Here is a 24,507-nt window from a genome sequence, read left to right on the forward strand (position 1 = left end):
ACTTGAGAAGCTTAGAAATAGTAGAAAAGGGCAACACATAGTTATTTAATAAATACTTATAATAGAATGTGGACACTGGGTAGTTATCCACAGATTGTTATGGATCTATGGGAGCATAAAACATCCAAACTGGCCTGAGAGTGAGGGTGATGCATTTTTCTGGGAAATCAGTGTAGGGAGACTTACACGGGAGGGCTCTCAGGATCAATCCCTGTGGCAGAGTGAAAAAGTAGTATTGAACAGAGAGAGGGTGGTTCACACACAGTTACAGTAAAGAGCTCAGCTAATCCCAAGTGGAATTCTGGAACTGGGATGACCCTTCAGAATTGTCCCAAATTGGGGCAAAGAGTCCTTTACACACTCTTATATTGACTAATCATTGGATGCAATCTGTCTGCAGGAAGAACAGTGACCTTCAGTGATGTGACAGCCACAGGCAATGCTCAGGCAGGGGACTCTGACCACAAGCTGTAAATCAACAACATTTCCAGAAGTTGAGAGGAGTGCTATAGTTCTGAAGGGAGACTATGGGTGAGTTCTCGCATTACAGCACATATCATAATAGAAATATTGGGGGAAAACTTCCTGGAACAAAGGAGAATCTTAAAGGTTTAGAACACGTATCCAAAGTTGAGTTTATGTGTGGGGGTAGAGATATAACATTAAAAAAGCCATAGAAGGTTTTGAGAAATTGCAAGTAGTTTCTAGAATATAATCATAATGAGGGGGTATCTGGTTGGGTGAGGTTGTAGGAGAGTATATTAGTGATAGCTGAATGAGTAGGTAGGGCTAAGTCATAAACACTTTTAAGTGACAGACTTTAGCCTACAGATTTTTTTTTTTTAATGAGAGAGGGAGAAAGCTTAAGAGGGGGAGAGGAGACAGAGAATCTTAAGCATGCTCTACACTGATGTGGGTCCCTATCTCACAACCCTGAGATCATGACCTGAGCCCAAATCAAGAGTTGGATGTTTAACTGACTGAGCCAAATCAAGAGTTGGATGTTTGACTGAGCCACCCAGGTACCCCTAGCCTATAGTTATTTGAACATTGCTTAAATATATGAATGAGGGCAGAGACCAAAGTCATATTATCTTTTAGAAAAACCATCCTAACAATAGTGTGGGTGATATATTTGAAAGCATCAAGATTGGAGACAGGAAAGCTGTACAATAGTTTAGGTGTTAGATGACGAGGGCCTGAATAATACTACCTCTCTAGAGGAAGTATTTAATAATTTCACATTAATTGTGTGTTATTTTACATGATGTGTTTATCATGACACTCTCACGTTATTTTTTCTTATTTATATTCTCCTAGGTTTCACAGATTTTATTTTCTATCTGAGAAATTCATTTGGAGTTTCCTTAGAGGATACAAGGAAAATATGTTATTCTATGTACACTGTAAGCTTATCTATCCATTCAACAACACTTACTTTTATCAGTATGTGTCCAGAGCATGAGAAAGATTTTTTAAAATTAGATTTATACATTATGACCACAGCTATTATAAGTTTCCAAAATAAAATTTCTATTAAGACAGAATACTTAAAAAAACTCTCAAAAAATCATCTGAACTTAATTTGGAAGAGGAAAAATATAGAAAATTAAAAAATATAATAAAACAAAAACCTACATTAATTCCAAAGCTGTGTTTTTAGTTGAAATTTATTTGAGTTTGAGAAGTCATTTGACCAAAGTCTCAGTTTCTTTATATTTAAAATGTATCTAATAATATTTATCTCAAAAATTCATTGTGAGGATTGAATGCCTAAAGTGTTAAAAAAAATTTCATTAATTATAAAACGGTATGCAAATGCTAGTATTAGTCCTTTTAATGAATTACCACAATGAGACATGCCTTCCTAATTCAGAAGGAAGAGAAATAAGTCGGGGAAAAGCAGCAGCAAAGTTGGACATCTGGAGCTCTAGCTCAGGCCACGCTTGGTGTTCCTGGCTGAGTGAGTGATGATACAGGTGGGGAGGTAAGTCACACGGGTATACTACCTTTTCAAACTTCTGTTTGATTTTCTCTGAAAGAGTAAGGAAGACCATTTGATAGTGTGCTTATTTTAAGTAAGTTTTCACCAGAATAGGTATTATGTTTTAATGAGTTCTAATTTCCCATTTGATGCCAACATGAATTTTATACTTAATAGCATGACAAGGTGATGATTACAGACCTATTTTCTGCTAGGTCCTGGCAGGAGAGAGGTCCAGAGCCACCAACTTTAGTACAGCAGCATTGCAGAGTAGAAACCACACCAAACTAGGTAGGAGTCAAACATCCCATATTTAAGTCTTTCTCCTTCCTTGGGAAAAATGTTGCATATTTCTGGATCTCAGCTTTCTTTGCTTGACAACATAGAGGTTTGGAATTAAAGTATTAACTGCCTTCTGGATTTATAATCATAGGTCTCAAGGTTCACAAAATGGGGATCCCAGAGTGAGTGGCTCACTCTATCTGGGAAGACTTGCTGTTCAGTCATAGATGTGCATCAGATGGGTGAAGGTCAGACTCATACAGTGATGGGAAATGGCTCAATGTGGGCAGTGGGGCATTCTAAGAGGAAACATGTGCTCCTTCCTCACACAGATACCAGGATGACAGTCACACCATGCACCCTGAAGCCTACTTTGGATTCTGACAATCTTCCTAAACCTTCCCATGCACTCTTTGTCTTAATATCACCCCAGCTTCACAGGCACATGCTCATACACACACACACACACACGCACGCACACACACACACACACACACACACACACACACACCTACCTACCTACTAAGAGCTAAGAGACATTTTGGAAAGGAACCAAAGCAAATTCTTCAGGAGCCTAGAAAAAGACTAGACTAATTATTTGCTAGTCCTATTGTCAGGCTGTCTGACATTAGCCAAGTTTCATATAGTTTCAAGTTTCAGGTCAAAACATTTACATAAGAGTACCCCTGATGTTTTACAGTGGTTTCTCTTGTTATAAAACTCCCCAAATATTGACCTCTTTGGAAACATTTCTTCTTACACTCCATTGCATTTTATAAATGTCTCTTCTTTGGTTTCTTGAGTTGCCATTATGTACACCCTCACCACCCTCCCATGAGACGATGAAAACTCTTAGATTCATTTCTCATCCCTCTGTTGTGGTGACATCATCACTGTTTGTTAAGAAAATGATTCTTATGTCTCCAAGGATACAATCCCATGCATAATATATTAAAATGAGATGTGTTCATGAAAATGTCGTAGATTCAAACTCTACAGGAACAGTATGTCTCAGAAAGACATAAGCAGCAGAAACAGTTGAGCTACAAGATGGCCACACAGGTTGGAAAAAGAGGAGAAGGCTTTGGTTGCTGCAGTTGCATTTGCTCAAAGCTAGGTGCCAACACTTTAATGTACACAATCATATTTTCAAAGCTGATATAGAATCGTTACAATATGGAGAGTTAGAAATCATTGCAAAATTAATTTACTGATTATGAAACCCCGTCATACACAAGTACTAAGGACCTGCTATGTGCCAGATATTGCGTTAATGAGTAGTGATATAAAAGTAATGGAAATACACTCTCTGTTCTCAAGAAATGCCAGCCAGTTATTTAGTGACCTAGCTACTAGTTACAAAGCTGAACTCTGAGGTCTGGGAGACTAGAGATCTCATCACTGACTGCAAAATTAGCAGTGTCTAGTAGGGTTCCTGGAACACAGAAGTAACACAATAAGGGTTTGGGGAATGAATTTACCATACCACATTACTTGTTAGTCATTTCTTAATGTTTTTTTTTTCCTAGTGAACATGCTGTTCATTGAAAAAAAATCAGAGATTTTAATAGGAAAGTGTATGGTTTGTCTGCTTGTACATCCAGAATTTTGTGTATATTGATCCAATTATTTGAATTTACTTTTGCCTTCACATTATTTACCAAAAAGTTCTAAATTATGCCCCACTTTATCTTTTATGTAAATAATAAAAAACATAACATTTTACCTCTTCTTTGCCACTTTCAAAACAATGTGAAAGATAATAATCTAAGAAAGGTATATAAAGTTTAAATAGGGGATCCCTGAGTGGCTCAGGTGTTTAGCGCCTGCCTTTGGCCCAGGGCATGATCCTGGAGTCCTGGGGATTGAGACCCGCATCGGGCTCCCTGCATGGAGCCTGCTTCTCCTTCTGCCTGTGTCTCTGCCTCTTTCTCTCTCTCTCTCTCTCTCTCTCTGTCTGTGTGTGTGTCTCTCATGAATAAATAAATAAAATCTTAAAAAAATAAAAATAAATAAAGTATAAATATAACACCTTTTGATAAAAAGGGGTACTCATTTGAAGTACCCCTGAGTTTGAGTCAATTCTCTGTCATCAATTTTGTGCATATGAATTCACAACACCGATCTCATCATAGTAACAACAATAAGAACTACAACAATGATAATATTGTGCTGGACTTAATTCCTCATCCTCTAGAATCTGAGCCAACATTAAAACAATCCATCTGTGAAAATCAAAATTTAATGCTTTTAAGAAGTCTTGACTGAGTGTTTTTGTATCACTACCATAGGCCTAGACAACCTAATTTTCATTTTGAAGCATGACTTGCATCATTTCTGTCTTTTCCACTTTTCCACTATACCTAGTAGGTGGTGAGGCCCAAGGTAGCTGAGCCCTACATGAAAGGAGACTTACCTGTAGTTCTGCTTTTCGTTTCCTATGTGGAATCTGTCATATTGTGAATAGGCTCGGTTTCCTTCCCAGTCCATTAACTCAATTCTTAGTGTGTACTGCCTCTGACTGGTAATGGCAAAAATAAACTCATTCCCCAGCCAATATTCACCAGAGGGATTTCCAAAACCCTACGAAAGATGATAGACATGTGGTTATTATTTCAGAGAAAACTTCTTATCAGGTTTAATATTAACTACATCCTAAATAATAAGAAAACCTTCTTTAAAAGTAAAGATTACTTTTCACATTTTTACACACTTTTTCCAATTACTGACTCAGTAATTTTCTGTTATGTTTCCCTCCATTGGGCCTTATGTCAAATTCTTATTACAATAAAGGCTGATGTTCAAATCTGTGGAAGTTAAGATGATTTCAGATTAAATCAATCTGGTTAATAGGTTTGATCAGTAAACACTTCTCTGTCACAGCTTACTTTTATATGTGTATATATATATATATATATAAATTTATTTTTTATTGGTGTTCAATTTGCCAACATATAGAATAACACCCAGTGCTCATCCAATCAAGTGCCCCCCTCGGTGCCTGTCACCCAGTCACCCCCACCCCCCCGGCCCACCTCCCCTTCCACCACCCCTAGTTCGTTTCCCAGAGTTACAAGTCTCTCATGTTCTGTCTCCCTTTCTGATATTTCCCACTCTTTTTTTCTCCTTTCTCCTTTATTCCCTTTCACTATTTTTTATATTCCCCAAATGAATGAGAACATATAATGTTTGTCCTTCTCCGACTGACTTATTTCACTCAGCATAATACCCTCCAGTTCCATCCACGTTGAAGCAAATGGTGGGTATTTGTCATTTCTAAGGGCTGAGTAATATTCCATTGTATACATAGACCACAGCTTCTTTATCCATTCATCTTTCGATGGACACCGAGGCTCCTTCCACAGTTTGGCTATTGTGGACATTGCTGCTATAAATATTGGGATGCAGGTGTCCTGCCGTTTCACTGCATCTGTATCTTTGGGGTAAATCCCCAACAGTGCAATTGCTGGGTCGTAGGGCAGATCTATTTTTAACTCTTTGAGGAACCTCCACACAGTTTTCCAGAGTGGCTGCACCAGTTCACATTCCCACCAACAGTGCAGGAGGGTTCCCCTTTCTCCACATCCTCTCCAACATTTGTGGTTTCCTGCCTTGTTAATTTTCCCCATTCTCACTGGTGTGAGGTGGTATCTCATTGTGGTTTTGGTTTGTATTTCCCTGATGGCCAGTGATGCGGAGCATTTTCTCATGTGCTTGTTGGCCATGTCTATGTCTTCCTCTGTGAGATTTCTGTTCATGTCTTTTGCCCATTTCATGATTGGATTGTTTGTTTCTTTGCTGTTGAGTTTAATAAGTTCTTTATAGATCTTGGAAACTAGCCCTTTATCTGATACATCATTTGCAAATATCTTCTCCCATTCTGTAGGTTGTCTTTGAGTTTTGTTGACTGTATCCTTTGCTGTGCAAAAGCTTCTTATCTTGATGAAGTCCCAATAGTTCATTTTGCTTTTGTTTCTTTTGCCTTCATGGATGTATCTTGCAAGAAGTTGCTGTGGCCGAGTTCAAAAAGGGTGTTGCCTGTGTTCTCCTCTAGGATTTTGATGGAATCTTGTCTCACATTTAGATCTTTCATCCATTTTGAGTTTATCTTTGTGTATGGTGCAAGAGAGTGGTCTAGTTTCATTCTTCTGCATGTGGATGTCCAATTTTCCCAGCATCATTTATTGAAGAGACTGTCTTTTTTTCCAGTGGATAGTCTTTCCTCCTTTGTCGAATATTAGTTGACCATAAAGTTGAGGGTCCACTTCTGGGTTCTCTATTCTGTTCCATTGATCTATGTGTCTGTTTTTGTGCCAGTACCACACTGTCTTGATGACCACAGCTTTGTAGTACAACCTGAAATCTGGCATTGTGATGCCCCCAGCTCTGGTTTTCTTTTTTAAAATTCCCTGGCTATTCACGGTCTTTTCTGATTCCACACAAATCTTAAAATAATTTGTTCCAACTCTCTGAAGAAAGTCCATGGTATTTTGATAGGGATTGCATTAAACGTGTATATTGCCCTGGGTAACATTGACATTTTCACAATATTAATTCTTCCAATCCATGAGCATGGAATATTTTTCCATCTCTTTGTGTCACAGCTTACTTTTGAAAATGTTTCTAAAATACTAGTTAATTGAATATTTTGAACATAATTTAAATGTTTTCAATCAATATTATCAGGGTATTATCAGATAAGTTATTTAACAATATTATTATTTTGTTGTTGTTGCTATTACTATTATTATTAAGGAATCAAATTATGCTTAGATAATAACTTATATTACTAGACCCCTGACTTTTCTAGCTTTAACGTTTTCATTTTTAAATATTAATAAGCGAGGCTGCAAATCCAGGACTAGCGTCATTTAAATGCTTTACTGGTATAGATCTGGTGTTGAGGCAGAAGGTTGACCTGGAAGAGTTAGTGTGTGAATCTATCTGGCTGCTCTGCACCTGAATCTTAACATGACTCTTGTTCTCCTTAGTGCAATCCCAGTCATGGTCGTTAAGTGTTCAAAAATTGTTTCTTTGTGGGGAAAGAAAAAATAGTCTTCAAAGGAAAGCCAGCTCTTAATGTTAGTTACGTTAGTGATAGGAAAATAAAGAACTCTAAGAAACTGCTGGCATTCTAGTTTTGGGTATTCAGTTTCTGAATTCCCAAAAGTATTCTTGGTAATGTTTGAAGTTGAGTGCAATTCTTGAACTACATATTTGTCTTACTGACCAAACTGTGAGCTCCTTGAGGACAGAAGCTGTGCTGTATTTGTGAATCTTCAAAGACTAGTGGAATGCTGCATATATACTGGGTACTCCATATGCTTTATTGAAGTTGGAATGAAAGAAGGAAAGAAGGAAGAAAGGGAGGAAGGACAGGAGGGAGGCAGGTGGGAAAACACTATTGCACTTTATAATGACATTGGAGAAGTAACCCTAAAACATATTTCTTGTCGTAGATAATTTGGCTGAGTCTCAGGGAGGTGTTTTTTTTTTTAAAGTGTCCAGGGAATCATAATCACTGGAGCTCTGTCTGAAAAAAAAAAAACAAAACAAAAACAAAAAACAAAAAAACAAAAAAACAAACTCCTAGCTCCACAATGATTCAAAATATTTGAGAACTAGCCCATGAATCTGGATTCAAACAAGTTCCCCATTTGTCCCTGTGTACATTAATATTTTAAAGGCACACTGCCAGCATCACTGGAAATACTCTGAAGTTTCAGAAAGAAACTGATTCTGTTAATTGAGGTGTTCATTTATAACGGTTTTACTTTATCCATGTTAAGAAATATGAGGGTAGGGATCCCTGGGTGGCTCAGTGGTTGAGCATCTGCCTTCGGCCTAGGGTGTGATGCTGGAGACCCAGGATCAAGTCCCACATCGGGCTCCCTGCATGGAGCCTGCTTCTCCCTCTGCCTATGTCTCTGCCTGCTTCTCTCTCTGTGTCTCTCATAAATAAATAAATAAAATCTTAAAAAAAAACTAAATATGAGGGTAATACCAAGATAATCACAGCACTCCTCCTTTTCTCAACACAGATGTAGAATTTGGAAACCTTGATTTGTTTGTTTTTTTTTCAAATTTAGTGTATATCAACTTTATAGAATTATAACTACAGTAGAGGTATTCTTTTAAAAAATCTATTAAGATTCTATTTTTTTTAAAGAGATTTTATTTATCCATTTTATTTGAGAAAGAGAGAGAGCAGGGGGAGGGGAAGAGGGCAAGGGAGAAAATCTTCAGCGGATTCCACACTCAGCATGGAGTCCAATGAAGAGCTCAATCCCAGGAGCCTGAGATTATGACTTGAGCCAAAACCGAGAGTCAGATGCTCACTCAACTGACTGAGCCACCCAGGCACCCCAACAGTAGAAGTATTCTTAACTTCTTTCCCCTTTAACAAACTTAACACATGAATCACTGTTCTCCACTCCTTCTTTAAAATATATTGATATCCAGAGAAAACTAAATGCATTAAATACATTTGTATACTACTGTCTCTGCCAACTGAGTTACTTACTAAACGTCAGTTTTGTTGGTCCCCAAAGCATTTACTCTAGTTCTGTTATTGTAATGATAAGACTCACAATTTTATGTAAATAAATTAAATATTAGTGGGAAAAGGGGTCATTTGTTTTGTTCTGTTTTGTTTTTGATAAAACTTAATTTAAACATTAGGTTTGTTCCATAAAAGCAAATCACTAAAACAATGCGTTTGAGTTATGTTTATTGCAGCGATTCTAAAAGACTGGAAAAATAAAACGTTAGAGGATTTTAACTTACATTGCTTTGTGCGTGTTTTACTTGCTCTGGTTAAAAAAAAAAAAAACAACAAAAAACAAAAAACAAAAAACAAAAAACAAAAAACAAAACAGAAAGTAGAAATTTGATGCATTCAATTACGGGAAAGTTCTAAGAACCACTGACTCAGAATTCCAGGCTTTGGCCCTACATTTTAAAAAATGGGTACATGAACATGTAATTGTATGCTTAGAGTTAAAATGAAATGCATTAGTGTATGTAAGCACACTTTTAAAGTCAACACCCTTCATCTGAATGATGGCACTGGGTGTATGTATGCTCCCCTGAAGACCATCTACTTATAGCTCAGAGCAAAGATGTAAGACCTATAGAAGTCAATATTCCAGGGTTCTCTTGCTTCTCTGTTCCTAAGATGCACAAGTCATATTCTGCCAAAGTTCCACAGTGACAGGGAATATTACAGCAATTTAGTATGTGCTAAGAATTTTACACATTTTCATGGTGGTAATACTACATACCAGAAAGAAGAGTAAAGCTTACCTTATCTAATGAATAAGCAAAACAGAATGTTAGAGGGCACTGAAAGTTAAAGAATTAGCACATTCTCAGTTGCAGCAGCCACAGGGAAGAAAAAGAAGACTGCTGGGATTTTCCTTGCATTTTCTTCTCAGCTCAGACTTGTCAAAACTCTCCTTCTAGCCATTTGAGGATTCTCTCTTGTGAATAGTTAGGACTCAGCAATTAAGCAAAATGTGAATAAGGAAGCTGGGAATGATGAAGTGTTAAGTTTTAGGCCACACATCTCTGTGCTGCTGAAAGCTCTGCATGGATAAAACTATCCAGCTTCCCCAGGGAAAAGGGGCAGTGAGCTCTAGTGAGTCTCAGAAATGGATGAACATCAGTGTCCTTCCTATAAGAGCCTCCATCCCCAACTCGACACACAGGCTTGTACTTGCCTCTACATGGAGATTGACATCCCTCCCTAAACTGTTTGGTTTTTCTGAGTGAAAAGGGAGGAAGAAGCAACTGAAAGGAGAGTAACAAAATTTGATTTTAGAAATAAAAATTCTAGTTCATGGACCTTCCCAGAAAAACTGTCTAAACATGCTCTATTATGGGAATAAAATGTTTGGCCATGAGAATTGAAATGGCTGTTAGAGAGATAGGGTAGGGAGGAGTCTTACTAAAAGCTAAGTGCAGCCATGCAGAAACAATTGTTTTATCCTACAGATGAAAAATAAGTCAAAGAAAGGAAAATGGGTTCCCACATTAGTAAACAATCTGTTGGATAGTTTATCAGGCACACTACAAATCCACTGCCTAGGAACAAAGGCTTAGCTTTGATTAAATGACATCTACTCCCTATCTCTGCTCCATTTTGAAGCGTTGCTCTGCCCCATATTTGCTGAGGAACCTCCTATACTACTTCGTAGTCTCAGTTTCCTTATCTGCAAAACAGGGATTAAAAATGTCATTTCTATATATAGTGTTGTGAGAAAGATATAAAATACCTAAAGTATTTAGCTCAATGTTGATACATGAGAACAACAAAAATCTAGACATTGTCATTTTGATTAAAGGACATATCACAAATACATAGTAATTTTCTGTTTACTTGCCTCTCTCCCACCAGACTTGTGAGCTATTTGAGGAGAAGCAGGTTTCTTTCTACTCTGTATGAGAAAGGGAACAAAAATCATCCAGGATCATGTCAGTCTGAAAATTAATAAGGGAATACTGAAACAATTATTTAAAAGACTTTCAGATGGTAGGAACTAATGTATTCTTCTGACAAGTTGAGTGTTGTTTTATATAAACGAGGACTGTAATTTTAATTATTAAACAAGAACTTAAAACCACCTGGTTGACACTGGGGCTGAACTGTGACACAAACCAACACCTAGACTACTTTCCTACTCTTACTTTTGCTTCTTAAAGCCAGGGAGAGGCTGTGTCCTCTCCAACTCTCCCATGGTCCTATTTCTTTGAATCTCTTCCTCTCTATATCTCCTAAGTTGTAGGATCTACAAAGAAGTATTTTTCGAGATCTTAAACTTATGCCAATAAACTGATAGTTTTGACATTTGCTTTCCACCAAGAGTGCATATCAGAAACAGCTGTGGAGCTTTTTAAAACTAGAGATGAATTGGTTCCCACATGGAGGTTCTGACTCAGGATATTTGGGGTGTACTTAGAGATACTCATCTCCGAAAGGTTCCATAGGTGAATGTGCTGTGTACCATAGGTGGAGAATCATATAATTATGATGTGGAATAGCTATTCTGAGTGCAAATGAAGAAGACTATATTAACCAGGATCAAATTATCTGAGTGGTACACATTAAGCCTCATCTTTATATGGGGCTCCATATTAGGAGCCATGTTTTTATTATGTATTATGGGACGATCCTTGAGGAAAATGTATACTGATGCCTGAAATGGAGAGATATTTCCTAAAAATCCCCTAAAAAATAGGTTTATACATTACTGTACATATAACAGCTTACCATAGTCTATACTTTATTACAAAAGGCCTGTAATATCTACATAAAGAAACATAAAAGCTTATACAAAACTTAGTGCTGATGCTAAAAAAAAACAGCAAGTCTCTATCAAAACAATAAAAAATAGCAATAAAAATAGAATTTCTTCTTTTCTATAAAAAAAAATCCAATGATGCTAGGTCAGAGCCTTCCATGAAAACTATTATGTTTAGTTACTTCAATCACAATCATATGCAAGATTTGATACCATAATTCAGACAGATTGGTAAGCTTCTCCTTTAGCTCTTTAATAAAAAGCAAAAAGGCACTGGAACTTAACCTAAATTAATGCTGACTTAAAGTTGGCCCTAAAAGTCTCATATTGTTAATAAAAAATGCATATAGAAGAAAGATCAATAGTCATTAGTTTTTGCCAAGACCTGCAGAAATATTCAGTTTTGGTTGTATGTATGTTTCCAATGTAATAAAGTAATTGTCTCTGATGCTTTGCTGCCTTTTTTTTTTTTTTTTTTTTGGTCTGATAATGCTTATAGGAAGTGTTGACTTTCTATAGCTGGAACACAATTGAAACCAGACACAGTTAATGTATTCGATGGGTTTCATGTTTTTTCATATAAACAATTAAAAAAATAGATATGAAGCTGGGTTACTGATCTGTGGCTTTTCAGGGGTGCTTTAATACACAATTTAATCATGTATCTACTCTAACTGCTGAGACACTCAGCCCATGAAAGATCAAAAGAATGATTTATTTCAACATTTTAAGTTTCCTATATATTTTTCTCTTTTTCATGTGAAGATGTTAAAAAGCAGTTGAAAATATGCTCTTAATTTCTTTCCAGAAACAAAGAACTCCCAGAAGGTATGGCACTTAGATCGAAATATTTGTGTCAATAGGAAGTTCTGTTTATGGGGGTAACTGTTTTCAATACAAAGGCAGGTTGTCTCCAGGGCATTAGTCACTACGTTCTATAAAGTTAGGCCACTAGGGTACTATTTGGAACTCCTAGCTTGATTTGGCTTCATCTATGCAAAAAGTACTGCTGATAAGTGTTATTGCTGGAGGCCACTAAATGCTATCCTCATGGCTTGAAAGAGTTAATATAGTTCCCTAAGTGCCTCATTAAAAAGGCCCACTGCAGACTTCTCTCTCAGCAAACATCTTTACAAATCCATAAACCAGATTTTGCTGAATCCCCTCATAAAGGTTAAGTGAAAACAAAGCTCAGGTAAAAGACTTTTGTAGGCTTAAAGCCAATGTTAAGCATCAAATACACTGCAAATCTTCCATGTTGAGAGATGTTCAAAAAATAATAAATTACAATATGTATTTGTGATTCATGTGCTGATAATTTTAACATACTGTTCTGGAAACCTTATGAGAAAAGAGGCAGCCCATAGATAGTAACCAGAATGAAGGGAAGGAGAGAAGTAAGGCAGAAAGGGAGGAGAGGGGGGAGAATTTTATTTCAGTATTCAGTACTCAAGAAGGAGGTGAAGCATCTTGATGTACACCAGTATATTAGGGAAGATTGAGGAGGAAGTGGTACCTGCCAAGAAGTTCGTGTTTTCCCAAAGGACAGGCACCCTAGCAGCCAGTTCTCCTGATCCAGGGAACAGAAGAGGGTGTGACTGATAAGAACTGGCATAAAGGAGCCTACATTCATTCTTTTTGGACTCATGCTATTTGGTCTTTAGGTTAAATCTCTGGAGGAAAACAACAGAAACACTTTCTACCATGTGTTTTGGTGAGATTTAACCCAGTTGTGACACGCAATGAATTCTCTTAAAAAAGCAGTTCCACTCATTTTTGCCAAAATGTTTCAGATTTCTGGAGCTTATGTCTATTTTCTGATCATGTAGAATTGACACCCAGCTGATACACTGTTCTAGTTTGAATGAAATAGGATGATCTTTCTATTTTTTAAAAAAGGGAGGAGGGTAAATTCCCCCAAAATCTAAATTAAAGAATAATTCAGCCTCACATGATGAAAAAAATTGCTTAAAAATATATATATATATCTGGTAAATACTTATAAGACATGAATCAATGCTGTACTTCACATGTCAGTCCATCTTACTCAACAGGCCTGTTTGCCAAGGCAGCAGATGGTAACAGATAATAACTCAGCATTTTGGAAAGTCACCACAATGATAACTTTATATTCATTTTTCTATTGTCATTGATATTAATAGTAATATATTTCAGATTTGCCTAAACCTATATCTATAGTCTGATTCTCAGATGACTTCTTCACATTCCATTTTAGTGGTGAAAGTAATCGTGAGTCAAGTAGTTTGCAAAATAATATTTTTGGCAGAGCTAAGTAAAAATTTTAGAGTCTTTGATGTCTTAATCTTGGGTAATTACTCCTGTTTATTGAAAATTTAGTGTGCCAAGTGCTTTATTTATATCTAATCCCCACAACATCCCTGCAAGGAAGGTGAGATATTATCATTAATGTCTCCTTTTAACTAATGAGGAAGTTAAGGTATGGGTTAAATGATTTGCCAAAAACCACTTCATGTGTAAATGCTAGAGCAAATACTCAAACTGTTGATATAGACATAACGCAAGGTCCTCTTTTGGAACTTAGATTAAATTTTTCCCATGTGTTCTTAGAATCACATAGGCAGAAGGAGACCTTAAAGTAGAACCAATATTCTCTGTAATAATCCTGATGATTTGCTATCTACTAGGGTTTTTCCACTGAAGAGAGGTCCTCACCACTTAATAGACAGTCCATTCACGTTAGTCTAAAGTCATTAGAGAGTTTTGTCTATAAGCAGTCACTTTTCCCTCTCTAGAATGTTCTTCCATTTGTCATGGAGCTTCTCTCTTTAAAGCAGTGTTAAAATGCAGATTCTAATTCAGGAAGCCTTGGATGGAGTTTGAGATGCTGCCTTTCTCATAAGTTCCCAGGCAGTGTTAGTGCTATTGGTTTCTGGACTGCACTGTGAGAAGCAGGCTCTAGTACATCTACCTCCAACCAATCAATTTAAATAGCCATCAGACAGGTTTATACCTAATTCTCTTTTTTTCCTCTAAGTTAGAGCCCCATTAATTCATCCTGCTTGCACCTCATAGGATAAGTTCATTTGTTCAAAATCCACCAGAAATCTAAATGTGAGACAAGATTCCATCAAAATCCTAGAGGAGAACACAGGCAACACCCTTTTTGAACTCGGCCACAGCAACTTCTTGCAAGATACATCCATGAAGGCAAAAGAAACAAAAGCAAAAATGAACTATTGGGACTTCATCAAGATAAGAAGCTTTTGCACAGCAAAAGATACAGTCAACAAAACTAAAAGACAACCTACAGAATGGGAGAAGATATTTGCAAATGACGTATCAGATAAAGGGCTAGTTTCCAAGATCTATAAAGAACTTATTAAACTCAACAGCAAAGAAACAAACAATCCAATCATGAAATGGGCAAAAGACATGAACAGAAATCTCACAGAGGAAGACATAGACATGGCCAACAAGCACATGAGAAAATGCTCCGCATCACTGGCCATCAGGGAAATACAAACCAAAACCACAATGAGATACCACCTCACACCAGTGAGAATGGGGAAAATTAACAAGGCAGGAAACCACAAATGTTGGAGAGGATGTGGAGAAAGGGGAACCCTCCTGCACTGTTGGTGGGAATGTGAACTGGTGTAGCCACTCTGGAAAACTGTGTGGAGGTTCCTCAAAGAGTTAAAAATAGATCTGCCCTACGACCCAGCAATTGCACTGCTGGGGATTTACCCCAAAGATACAGATGCAGTGAAACGGCAGGACACCTGCATCCCAATATTTATAGCAGCAATGTCCACAATAGCCAAACAGTGGAAGGAACCTCGGTGTCCATCGAAAGATGAATGGATAAAGAAGCTGTGGTCTATGTATACAATAGAATATTACTCAGCCCTTAGAAATGACAAATACCCACCATTTGCTTCAAGGTGGATGGAACTGGAGGGTATTATGCTGAGTGAAGTAAGTCAGTCGGAGAAGGACAAACATTATATGTTCTCATTCATTTGGGGAATATAAAAAATAGTGAAAGGGAATAAAGGAGAAAGGAGAAAAAAAGAGTGGAAAATATCAGAAAGGGAGACAGAACATGAGAGACTTGTAACTCTGGGAAACGAACTACGGGTGGTGGAAGGGGAGGTGGGCCGGGGGGTGGGGGTGACTGGGTGAAGGGCACTGAAGGGGGGCACTTGATTGGATGAGCACTGGGTGTTATTCTATATGTTGGCAAATTGAACACCAATAAAAAATAAATTTATAAAAAAAAAATCCACCAGAACTTAAAGTATATTCTTGATGTAAATGGACTATGGCAGACACCCTTGAGTTCTGAGTTTTCTGAGACCACAAACTATTACTGTATACTGAGTACACTAGTTTGTTTTTAGTAGCCAACAGCATGAAATGAGCTTATAGTCAAGTAAATCTATCCATATTTTAAATACTAGGTTCTTAAGCTAATTTGTCACTTTTATTCTATTTTCTCACTTCATTTTATGTATTTTTGGTCTAGATGAAACACCACATTATCTCTGTAGAATCCTATCTTGTTTGCTGTAGCCAAGACATCAAGTTCCAACTTTGTGTAAACTCAAAAATTTATTAACCTACATTCTGAGCGTTCAACTGGGTATCTGATAAAAAAAATATATTGTAGACACAGAGACACCACAAGATTCCCCCTTCATTTATTAAAACCCTTTTAACTGTCATTTGACCACCTATTAACCTACTAATATATGAACTGTGATGCTGATTAGCTACAGTTTTTACATATTTTCTAAAAGAATAACAAGACAGAACTTAGACCAGTACAACATTTCTCTTCACCTTTTTCTTTACCTCTTGAGAGGAGAACTTGTCAAAAATTGGCCAAGACAAGAGTTATCCAGAATATTTAGATTTAAAATATGAGAATAAGTCCATAAATGGAAGTGTTTTCCATTACTGTATCTTGACATTCTGTCAGCATATCTTAATAGTTAATATTGTAGGCATTGACTATATGATTACTGGATTATTCATTATTTAAACTATCTACTATATTATCTTGGAAAAATTGATCTCTCAACTTGCTCACTTTCCTCTTAAAATGGAAACAGCTAATAGTTTTGATATAAAAAATAAGTAAGAATTTATGGCTCATATTAAGCACTGGAAAGGTTAGCTATGATGACAGTGATGGTGACCATGATGTCTGCTATTATTTTGGATGCCCTGAATGAACCATACCTCACAGTTCATACCCTTGTGTACTCCTCACATCTTGGATGTAGACTGGCCCTGTTATTAACTTTAACCAAAGAAAGCAATGGAAGTGATACAGTGCAATTTCTCAGTCTAATAATCCATTAAAAAGGTGTAGGAACTTTTATTTTTATGCCTGAGGGATGCCAACTGCCACATAAGAAGTCTGATGACCCTGAATCCCCATACTGAGACAAGCCCAACCCAGCCACATGGAGGAGCTCTTAGTCAACACCCAGTAACAACTTACCATCTATTTGTGTGAGGCCACTATTCGTTCCTCTCTATAATCCACAGCCCTGCAGGCCTCCCTTGTCCTGGTTCATGTACCCAGCCTGGGTCTGTGTGCTAGCTACCCCCACCCTCATTTGACCAGGAACAAATCCAGATAATACATAACAGTTCACCAAATAATTTCAGTAATACATTTTTCTTTCTGATGCACATATGGAAATCATTTCCTGAAAATGATTTATGAGTGTTTTGTGTTTAATAAAAATAATGTGACTAATGTATATTTTATTTTTTAAATAACTGAAAACACCTAAAAATACAAGGGTTCATCACATAGTGTGGTGAAGATAACCTCATGATAAAACATCAAAACTATGTAAATTCTTCCATCTTACCATTTTATATTCTTTCCAACCTCTTTGGAAATCTAGACTTCCATCTTCACGATGTTGTATTACAGTCCAACCTCCCCCAGTAAGATCCATATTGCAAAATACCTGATAAACACAAGGAAAATAAAGTCAAGTGAAAATTATGTCTGCTTTAAAGAAACAAGTATCAAATATGTTTCAAAACAGAAATAGGATGGGTAGGGCTATAGACAAATTGAATAAAAATTACTATTTGAAAATATTAATTTAGATATCTTATCATTTTGTCTTACAGTAGAATTATTTTTGATTAAATTCATTGTGAAAATTCAAATTAGCCAAGTGAAAATAGTCTCAGATTATAAAATTTTTTAAAAAAATCTCTGTCTTAAATGGTAGCAGGCAATTAGGTATATTCAATTTTTAAAAATGCTATATAGGTTTCTAAAATTATAGACCATTTTATTGCCAAAACTTAAGACTCATAATTCTTAAATAATTAATTGAAATGGTAATATAATAATAATAAATGTTTTGGAAAAATGTTTTTTAGAAAATCATATATATTTAGATGTTACATATTTCATTGCACATTAACTCCTATACAGTTACCTACTACAATAATTATTCTTGATGGTTCAGTATTATATTAGAGGCAAAATTTGCTCTGCAGCATATGAAAATATATTATTTGCTTGAATTTTCATCACAAACAATAGTAGGAGAATATGACATACTGTATTCCTTTTGACTGTGACAAGCATTTCTTCCCTATGTGGAAAGTTATCCAACACTTTCAAAGACTTATGCTCATTTCAATTATTCTAAAACAATAGTGTTTATTTAGAAATTGATTAGTTTTCCCCAGAGTCCACACAAGGAGAGAAACATATCTGTAATGGGATTATCTTTAGAGAGTAATCACCATACTTGTCATAGCATGGATGTGGCAGTTTGATTATTCAAGGTCCTTGCTATGGAGAACACCATTTCCTAGGCAATTGACATCTAGGGAATTTTGGAAGCTGGCTAAAAGTGTAGATATGATGCAACAATAGCAGACAGGCTGTGTGGGCACAAAGCTCCACTCCAATTAAGGGAAAAACATAAAAACATCAAGCATTTTCCCTGAAGCCCTCAATTTGGAGCATAAATGGCTAATGGGTATGAAAACGGTGGCAACAACAGTCATTTGGAGGACAAACTGTCCATGTACTTCCTCAAAGTGAAAGGAACTAAGAGGTCAATACCTATTTGTGAGCTTAAAAGCTAGGCAAACTGCTCTATAGAGGGCACTTCCTCCACTTTGACAATACCCATCAGTATGTCTTTATTGTCCTTAGGAATCGATTTACTTCCAAGATTGTAAATTATAATTCCACTCTGTCCTGAGGTTCCCCCTCTACAAATCCCTTAACCATTCTGTACCCACTCTCTGTCCTCAACAAAACCTCTAGCTAGTCTTCCTTCCTTATCAATTCTAATTGATTTATTCACTTATTTTTTACTCAACTGGCATTTTTGGGCATTGATTCTGTTACAATTTGGGATGCTGTGATGAACAAAATATGGGTCTTGTCCTCAAAATGCCTAAAAGTTTCAACAGTGACTCTTTCTATAGGCTTAAAGAGATGCAGGAGTTCACAATTTTCAACCCCAGTGACCTGAAGAATGATACAGATTGTTATCTAAACGAGAAATTCAAGCAAAAATCTAACATACAAGAAAATAAAATTATCATGGTTTTGGACACACAGAATTTGAGGTTGCAGAGTCATCCAGAAAGGGGGTTTATCAATCAACTTGAGATGATATAGTTGAAGTAGATTAAGGATAAGAACATGGATAATAAAGGAGTAAGAAAGGAATCACCATTAACTTCTGTTAACAGCATGCTTGCTGTTAAGTGCCAGATAATTTAAACACTTCATATGTATTTTCTAATTTATTTCATGACAATGATGTATGTTTGATCATAACTCCCACTTTTCAGATGAGAAAAGCAATTCTTAGAGTATTTAAGTAACTTATCAATGGTTATTATTATTTTTTAAAGATTTTATTTATTTATTCATGAGATACACAGAGAGAGAGACAGAGACATAGGTAGAGGGAGAAGCAGGCTCCCCACAAAGAGCCTGATGTAGGACTTGATCCCAGATCCTGGGATTATGCCCTAAACCAAAGGCAGACACTTAACTGCTAAGCCACCCAGGTATCCCACCAGTGGTTACTATTACTAACAAATCTCGGATTCAGGATTTGAACCCCATGTCTATCTATATTGAGAGTAGTCTGCTTGAGAGCAGTAGTTGATAACATGAAAATGGATTATTTAAAGGAGTAAAGAAAAAGTGGAAAGAGATGTATATGTGCAGGAGGGAGGAGGATGGGCTTTGGTAAATTGATGGAAGTAAAATACATCAATAACCTTTAGGTAGGCAGGGACTTATATATTATTTGTCACCGTCCCCAATGCCTAGAACAGTGCCTCACCTATAGCAGGTACTAAATGAATATTTGTTTAATAAAGAGAGATGCAAGAAGGAAAGATAAAATAGGAAAACTTGATTAATGCAATGAAAGCTGAAGACAGATTTTGATTTGGGGAAGTGATCCACTTAATCAAATATTCCAGAGAAGTCAAGATAAATAAAGACTAAGAAAATACACACTGAAATTTAAAATGAAGGCATCATTAGTGACCTTGAAGAGACAGACTGCAGGATTCCTATGAGAATAAAATCCAGATGGCACAGTTTAAAGAAGGCATAGGTAATGATCCAAGACATGGAACTTTATTGGAGATTCTTAAATAAGAGTAAGTGAAAATGTCAAGGAAACATTTTGCTAGAGGAAACTAGTATAATTTGTTTCTTAATTAAATTTTTACCTTGCTTTGACTGGTTAATCCAGATTTTTTTCCTAGATTTTTTTCCTTAGTGGACACTAATTGCCTGGAAGTTTGCTAACCTGTGTTTGCAAAGTTATAAAGTCCACTTACATACTCAGGGAAAGGAATAACTACATTTATAAATATATAATGTGCAGAGGAAACTATTCTTCACAGTTTTGTTATTACTATCATCTATGTTATTAGAACTCTATGCACTTAAAGTTTTAAAATCATTCACAAATTTTAGAAAAAGACAAATTACCTTTTAAACAAATGTATTCAGTGACTTAAGAATGTTAAGATGTGCTAAGAACACTTTTTAGATAAAGGCCCAGAAAGAGTCAGACTACATAGGGAAGTAGAAGTTACCTGGATGGATTACTGTTTTGGGAGCTGAAGTGTAGAGATGGTAAGAGGTCAGATATATGCTCCACAATTCTTATTATGACTCAAGAATAACAGCAATGATAATAGCTGCCATTGTGTAATATGGTCACAATACAGCTGAAGGGCATATTGGATAGGGGCATGGACTCATGTACCAAATTACCTGTGTTCAAATCTTGACTCTGTTGTCTTCATTGCTTAGGATCTAAATGAGTCAATGCATATAGAATTTTTAGAATAGTGCTTGGCCAATAATAGGCTCATCTTTTAGATGTATTCTACATATAAGATAGTATGTATTTACATTATGCATTATATACTCTACATATAATATCTTATACATAAAGCATAGTTTACTATTATATATGGCACTGCATTCAATTTATTGTTTATAATAAGAACAATATGGAATGTACAAAGCCAAAACATGTAGTAGTTCAATAATTTGTCCTTATGATCACCAGCTTAATAATATATTAACATATTTTATATAATATATATTTTCTATAAGATGTATTTCTATATTTATGATTGATATAGTAATATATAATATAAATGTAATAATATTGACATCACTAATCTTAGAGCATGCTACTTTTTATTATATATCTATTTAAGAAGTTGGATTCACTTTAGCCAAAAAAAAAAAAAAAAAAAAATCCCCATGTTATTTCTAATCAGAAGAAAAATAAAAAAAAGCCTATGCTTAACAGATGAAGGAAGTTTAAGAAAATAGGTGGTTGGTTTCAAAAGATTTGAGACATGAAAGAACTTGAAAAGCTCATTCACCAATATTGTGTGGTCTGTGCTATCTGGCGGTGTCCTGGAGGAAGGACATTTACTATGCCTGTTGCATTTATTGATCATATGACTTGGGCTTAATTCTATCCAAGAAAAGATTGAATTGGCTCCTATCCCAGGCAAGGTCAAAGCTTTCAAGCATTAAATACCTTTTAACATAATACAGAGATTTAAACGCAAACAAAAAGGGGAAATTTGATTCACATAGTTCTTATGGTTTTATGCTCCATACAAGTTGGAATGATTAGGCTTGAGGATGTTAATTATTTTTCCATAACCTTAAGTAAAAAAAGGCTCAACACATTTGTTATGGTCCTTTCCTAAGAATTAGGGGACTCACAATTCAGAAACAAATTTTTAATATTTTATAATAAACAGAGTTATGATTTAATGGTTTGAATTTTTGGATTAAACTAAGATGGCTATACAGCATTTGGTTTTAGAAACTTATGAAATAAAAGGAAAAATCCTATTTCCTATTACTATGCATTGAAGGAAGTTCAGAGAGGAAAATATCTATAGCTATTACTAACACAAAGGTAAAAAATAGATACATAAATGATCTAATTCTCATTTTGGATCTGCTTGGAAAATTAAATAGTCTTAGAAACTGCCTTCATCTCATTTGAAAAGATAACACTTCTTTTCCAGACATCATATCTTGGAAGGGAATGATGTCATTTAGAAAGGTAACTATACCAATTCTGTATATGTAAGACTCTTACTCTGCCTAAAAGATGAATACTTCTTAATTTTTGTCAACTGCCTAAATAGCCCAATTTTATTGATTGGTCTATATCCCATATCTTACAGATTTGAACTTCTTTTTTTTTTTTTAAGATTTTATTTATTTATTCATGAAAGACACACACACAGAGGCAGAGACATAGGCAGAGGGAGAAGCAGGCTCCTCACAGGGAGCCTGATGTGGGACTTATCCTGGAACTGGGATCATGCCCTGAGCCAAAGGCAGAGGCTTAACTGCTGAGCCCCCCAGGCATCCCAGATTTGAACTTCTTATTTTAGTTTTTATAGGCTTACCTTGAGTTTCATACCCTTGCTAGTTCTTCTGCAAGCATTACAATAAGCAAAGCATATCCAAAAGTAGAACCAAATTTTATATCTACAAAGCACAATTTTCTTGGAAGATAAAGGTCCTAAAGATGCATTTTCCAAGCACATCTGATAGGATTCAGAGGATTCAAGGATTTATATCAATGTAGGAGAAGAAAATGAGATTATAAGGTAGAAAGGAGCAGGGTGGCTTATAATTGGAACATGAATCAATTTTACATAATTTTCTGATAATAAACTCCTGTGTCTCTCATGTAGGTTCAGATTAAAAATTAAAAAAATTGTTAGTAGTGCAACTTCAGTCACCACTAACATGATCTCACTTAACTTCCCTGCTAAGAGATTCAGTCTAGAATTGATGCCTTTATTACAAAGCCTGTGTTCAATATATACTATGTGATTTGGGCAAGTTATTTTTCCAAAATAGGAATAATGGGAGTACTTATCTCAAAGAGTTACTGAAAAGAGTAAACAAGTGATTTTTTACATCTAAAGTGCTTAGAATAGACCTGGCAAATTGTAAGTGCGTTTGAACCACTGTATTAACCAGCTTCTAAATTATACCATAGGAAAGTCACACAATAATTTTTCTTACTAGTGCCATACTAAATGAAGTATTTTAAAAAATTAATACCTATGAAAGAATTTCAGGTTTATCAGTCTAAAATTTCCATAATAGAAAAACACTACTACTTGTGAGAGGATCCATGATCATAAAGGGGAATGAATAAAACAAGGAAAGGAACACCTAAATCAAGAAAAAGGCCAAAGTCTTTCTCCCTCTGCTCAGTGATCTCTCCCTCTCACAACACACTGCCATTTCCAATAAAACTAAAATCTAATTATAGTACTGACCAGATGCCACATGAACTTCTTTCCTCTGAAAAGCCATGGGGCTGTTTCTATAGTGATAAAAATTCACCTCTTCCAGGCTTACCTGCTCAGGCTACTATTTTTTCTTAGGCCCAAACCTTCAAGTTTACATGCAAGACGTATGGTGAATGAGTATGTGGATGTGTATACACGCCCATGTATATGACAACTGATTTTAAATTTAAGTATATATTAAGATATCAACAAGTAGAGTAGGCAGGCTTCATTTCATAAGATCTAAAGGCTCCAAAAGCTTCCCCGTTACAATGAGTTACCCTCTTCTCTTTACTCCTAGACTCACCAGTGTATCCTCATAGTTATTTTTCTTTCTTTTAAGCCATGAAACACTTAATTCAGTGAGATTTTGAATAGAAACTCAAAACAAAAACTGGTGAAACTAAACTTCTGTGGTAGGTGGCCCAGGTAGCAAAGTATGGAACACTGCTGCTTTTTTTTGCCCCCTGCACATTTTCCATCCTTACCCATTACAAAACAGCATGAAAGGCCTCCTTTTAGAAAAAAAAAAAAAATGTCCCAGCAAATGGAAATAAAAAACACTAAGCTAACTTAAACCACTAATCCTTACTGAAATCAGGAGAGAGAGGATGTTGGTAGAGTACAGACTCTCCTCTTGACAATGATGTAACATCTGGCAGACTGCTCTTCAAGATTTATTTCTCTCATCTATCAAAGGAGACTAATAATCAAGAAGATTAAGTTAGGCTTACTTACTATATACTACATAGAGATGTTGATATTATTATCATTCATTCTTTTAAACACATACTTATTGAAGAGCTGCTCTGTGCCAGAAACCATGCTGGGTCCCAGGAAATCAAAGACCAAGAGGCACAATCCTTGTCTTATAGACCTCTACTGGTGAGAAAGTCATACAAAGCTGCTTGAGGGAATTAGGGCAGGCCTTCCAAGAGCTCCTGCACAGTATCCACAGGAAATGAGGACATGGAACTGGTAATTTAGGTGGGGCAAAGAGAAGAGGGAAGTTGTTTCATCATTTGAGGATGGAGCACTACAAAGGAAGGTCATCCTTTTGGAGTA

General features: G+C 36.0%; 1 protein-coding gene across 10 annotated transcripts in view; it reads right to left on the bottom strand.

Moving 5' to 3' along the window:
* The window catches only part of ANGPT1 (angiopoietin 1), a 356,334-nt gene that overhangs the window by 29,838 nt on the left and 301,989 nt on the right, over positions 1-24,507 (bottom strand). For all 10 annotated transcript variants that reach the window (XM_077846955.1, XM_077846956.1, XM_077846957.1 and 7 more), the window contains 2 exons: positions 17,442-17,543; positions 4,683-4,849 (listed from right to left, as the gene is read on the bottom strand). In XM_077846955.1, the coding sequence (XP_077703081.1) occupies positions 4,683-4,849; positions 17,442-17,543 (269 nt within the window). The remainder of the gene's footprint in view (positions 1-4,682; positions 4,850-17,441; positions 17,544-24,507) is intronic.

The sequence above is a fragment of the Canis aureus genome, chromosome 14, assembly GCF_053574225.1.
Source record: "Canis aureus isolate CA01 chromosome 14, VMU_Caureus_v.1.0, whole genome shotgun sequence".
NCBI classification, from domain to species: Eukaryota; Metazoa; Chordata; class Mammalia; order Carnivora; family Canidae; genus Canis; species Canis aureus.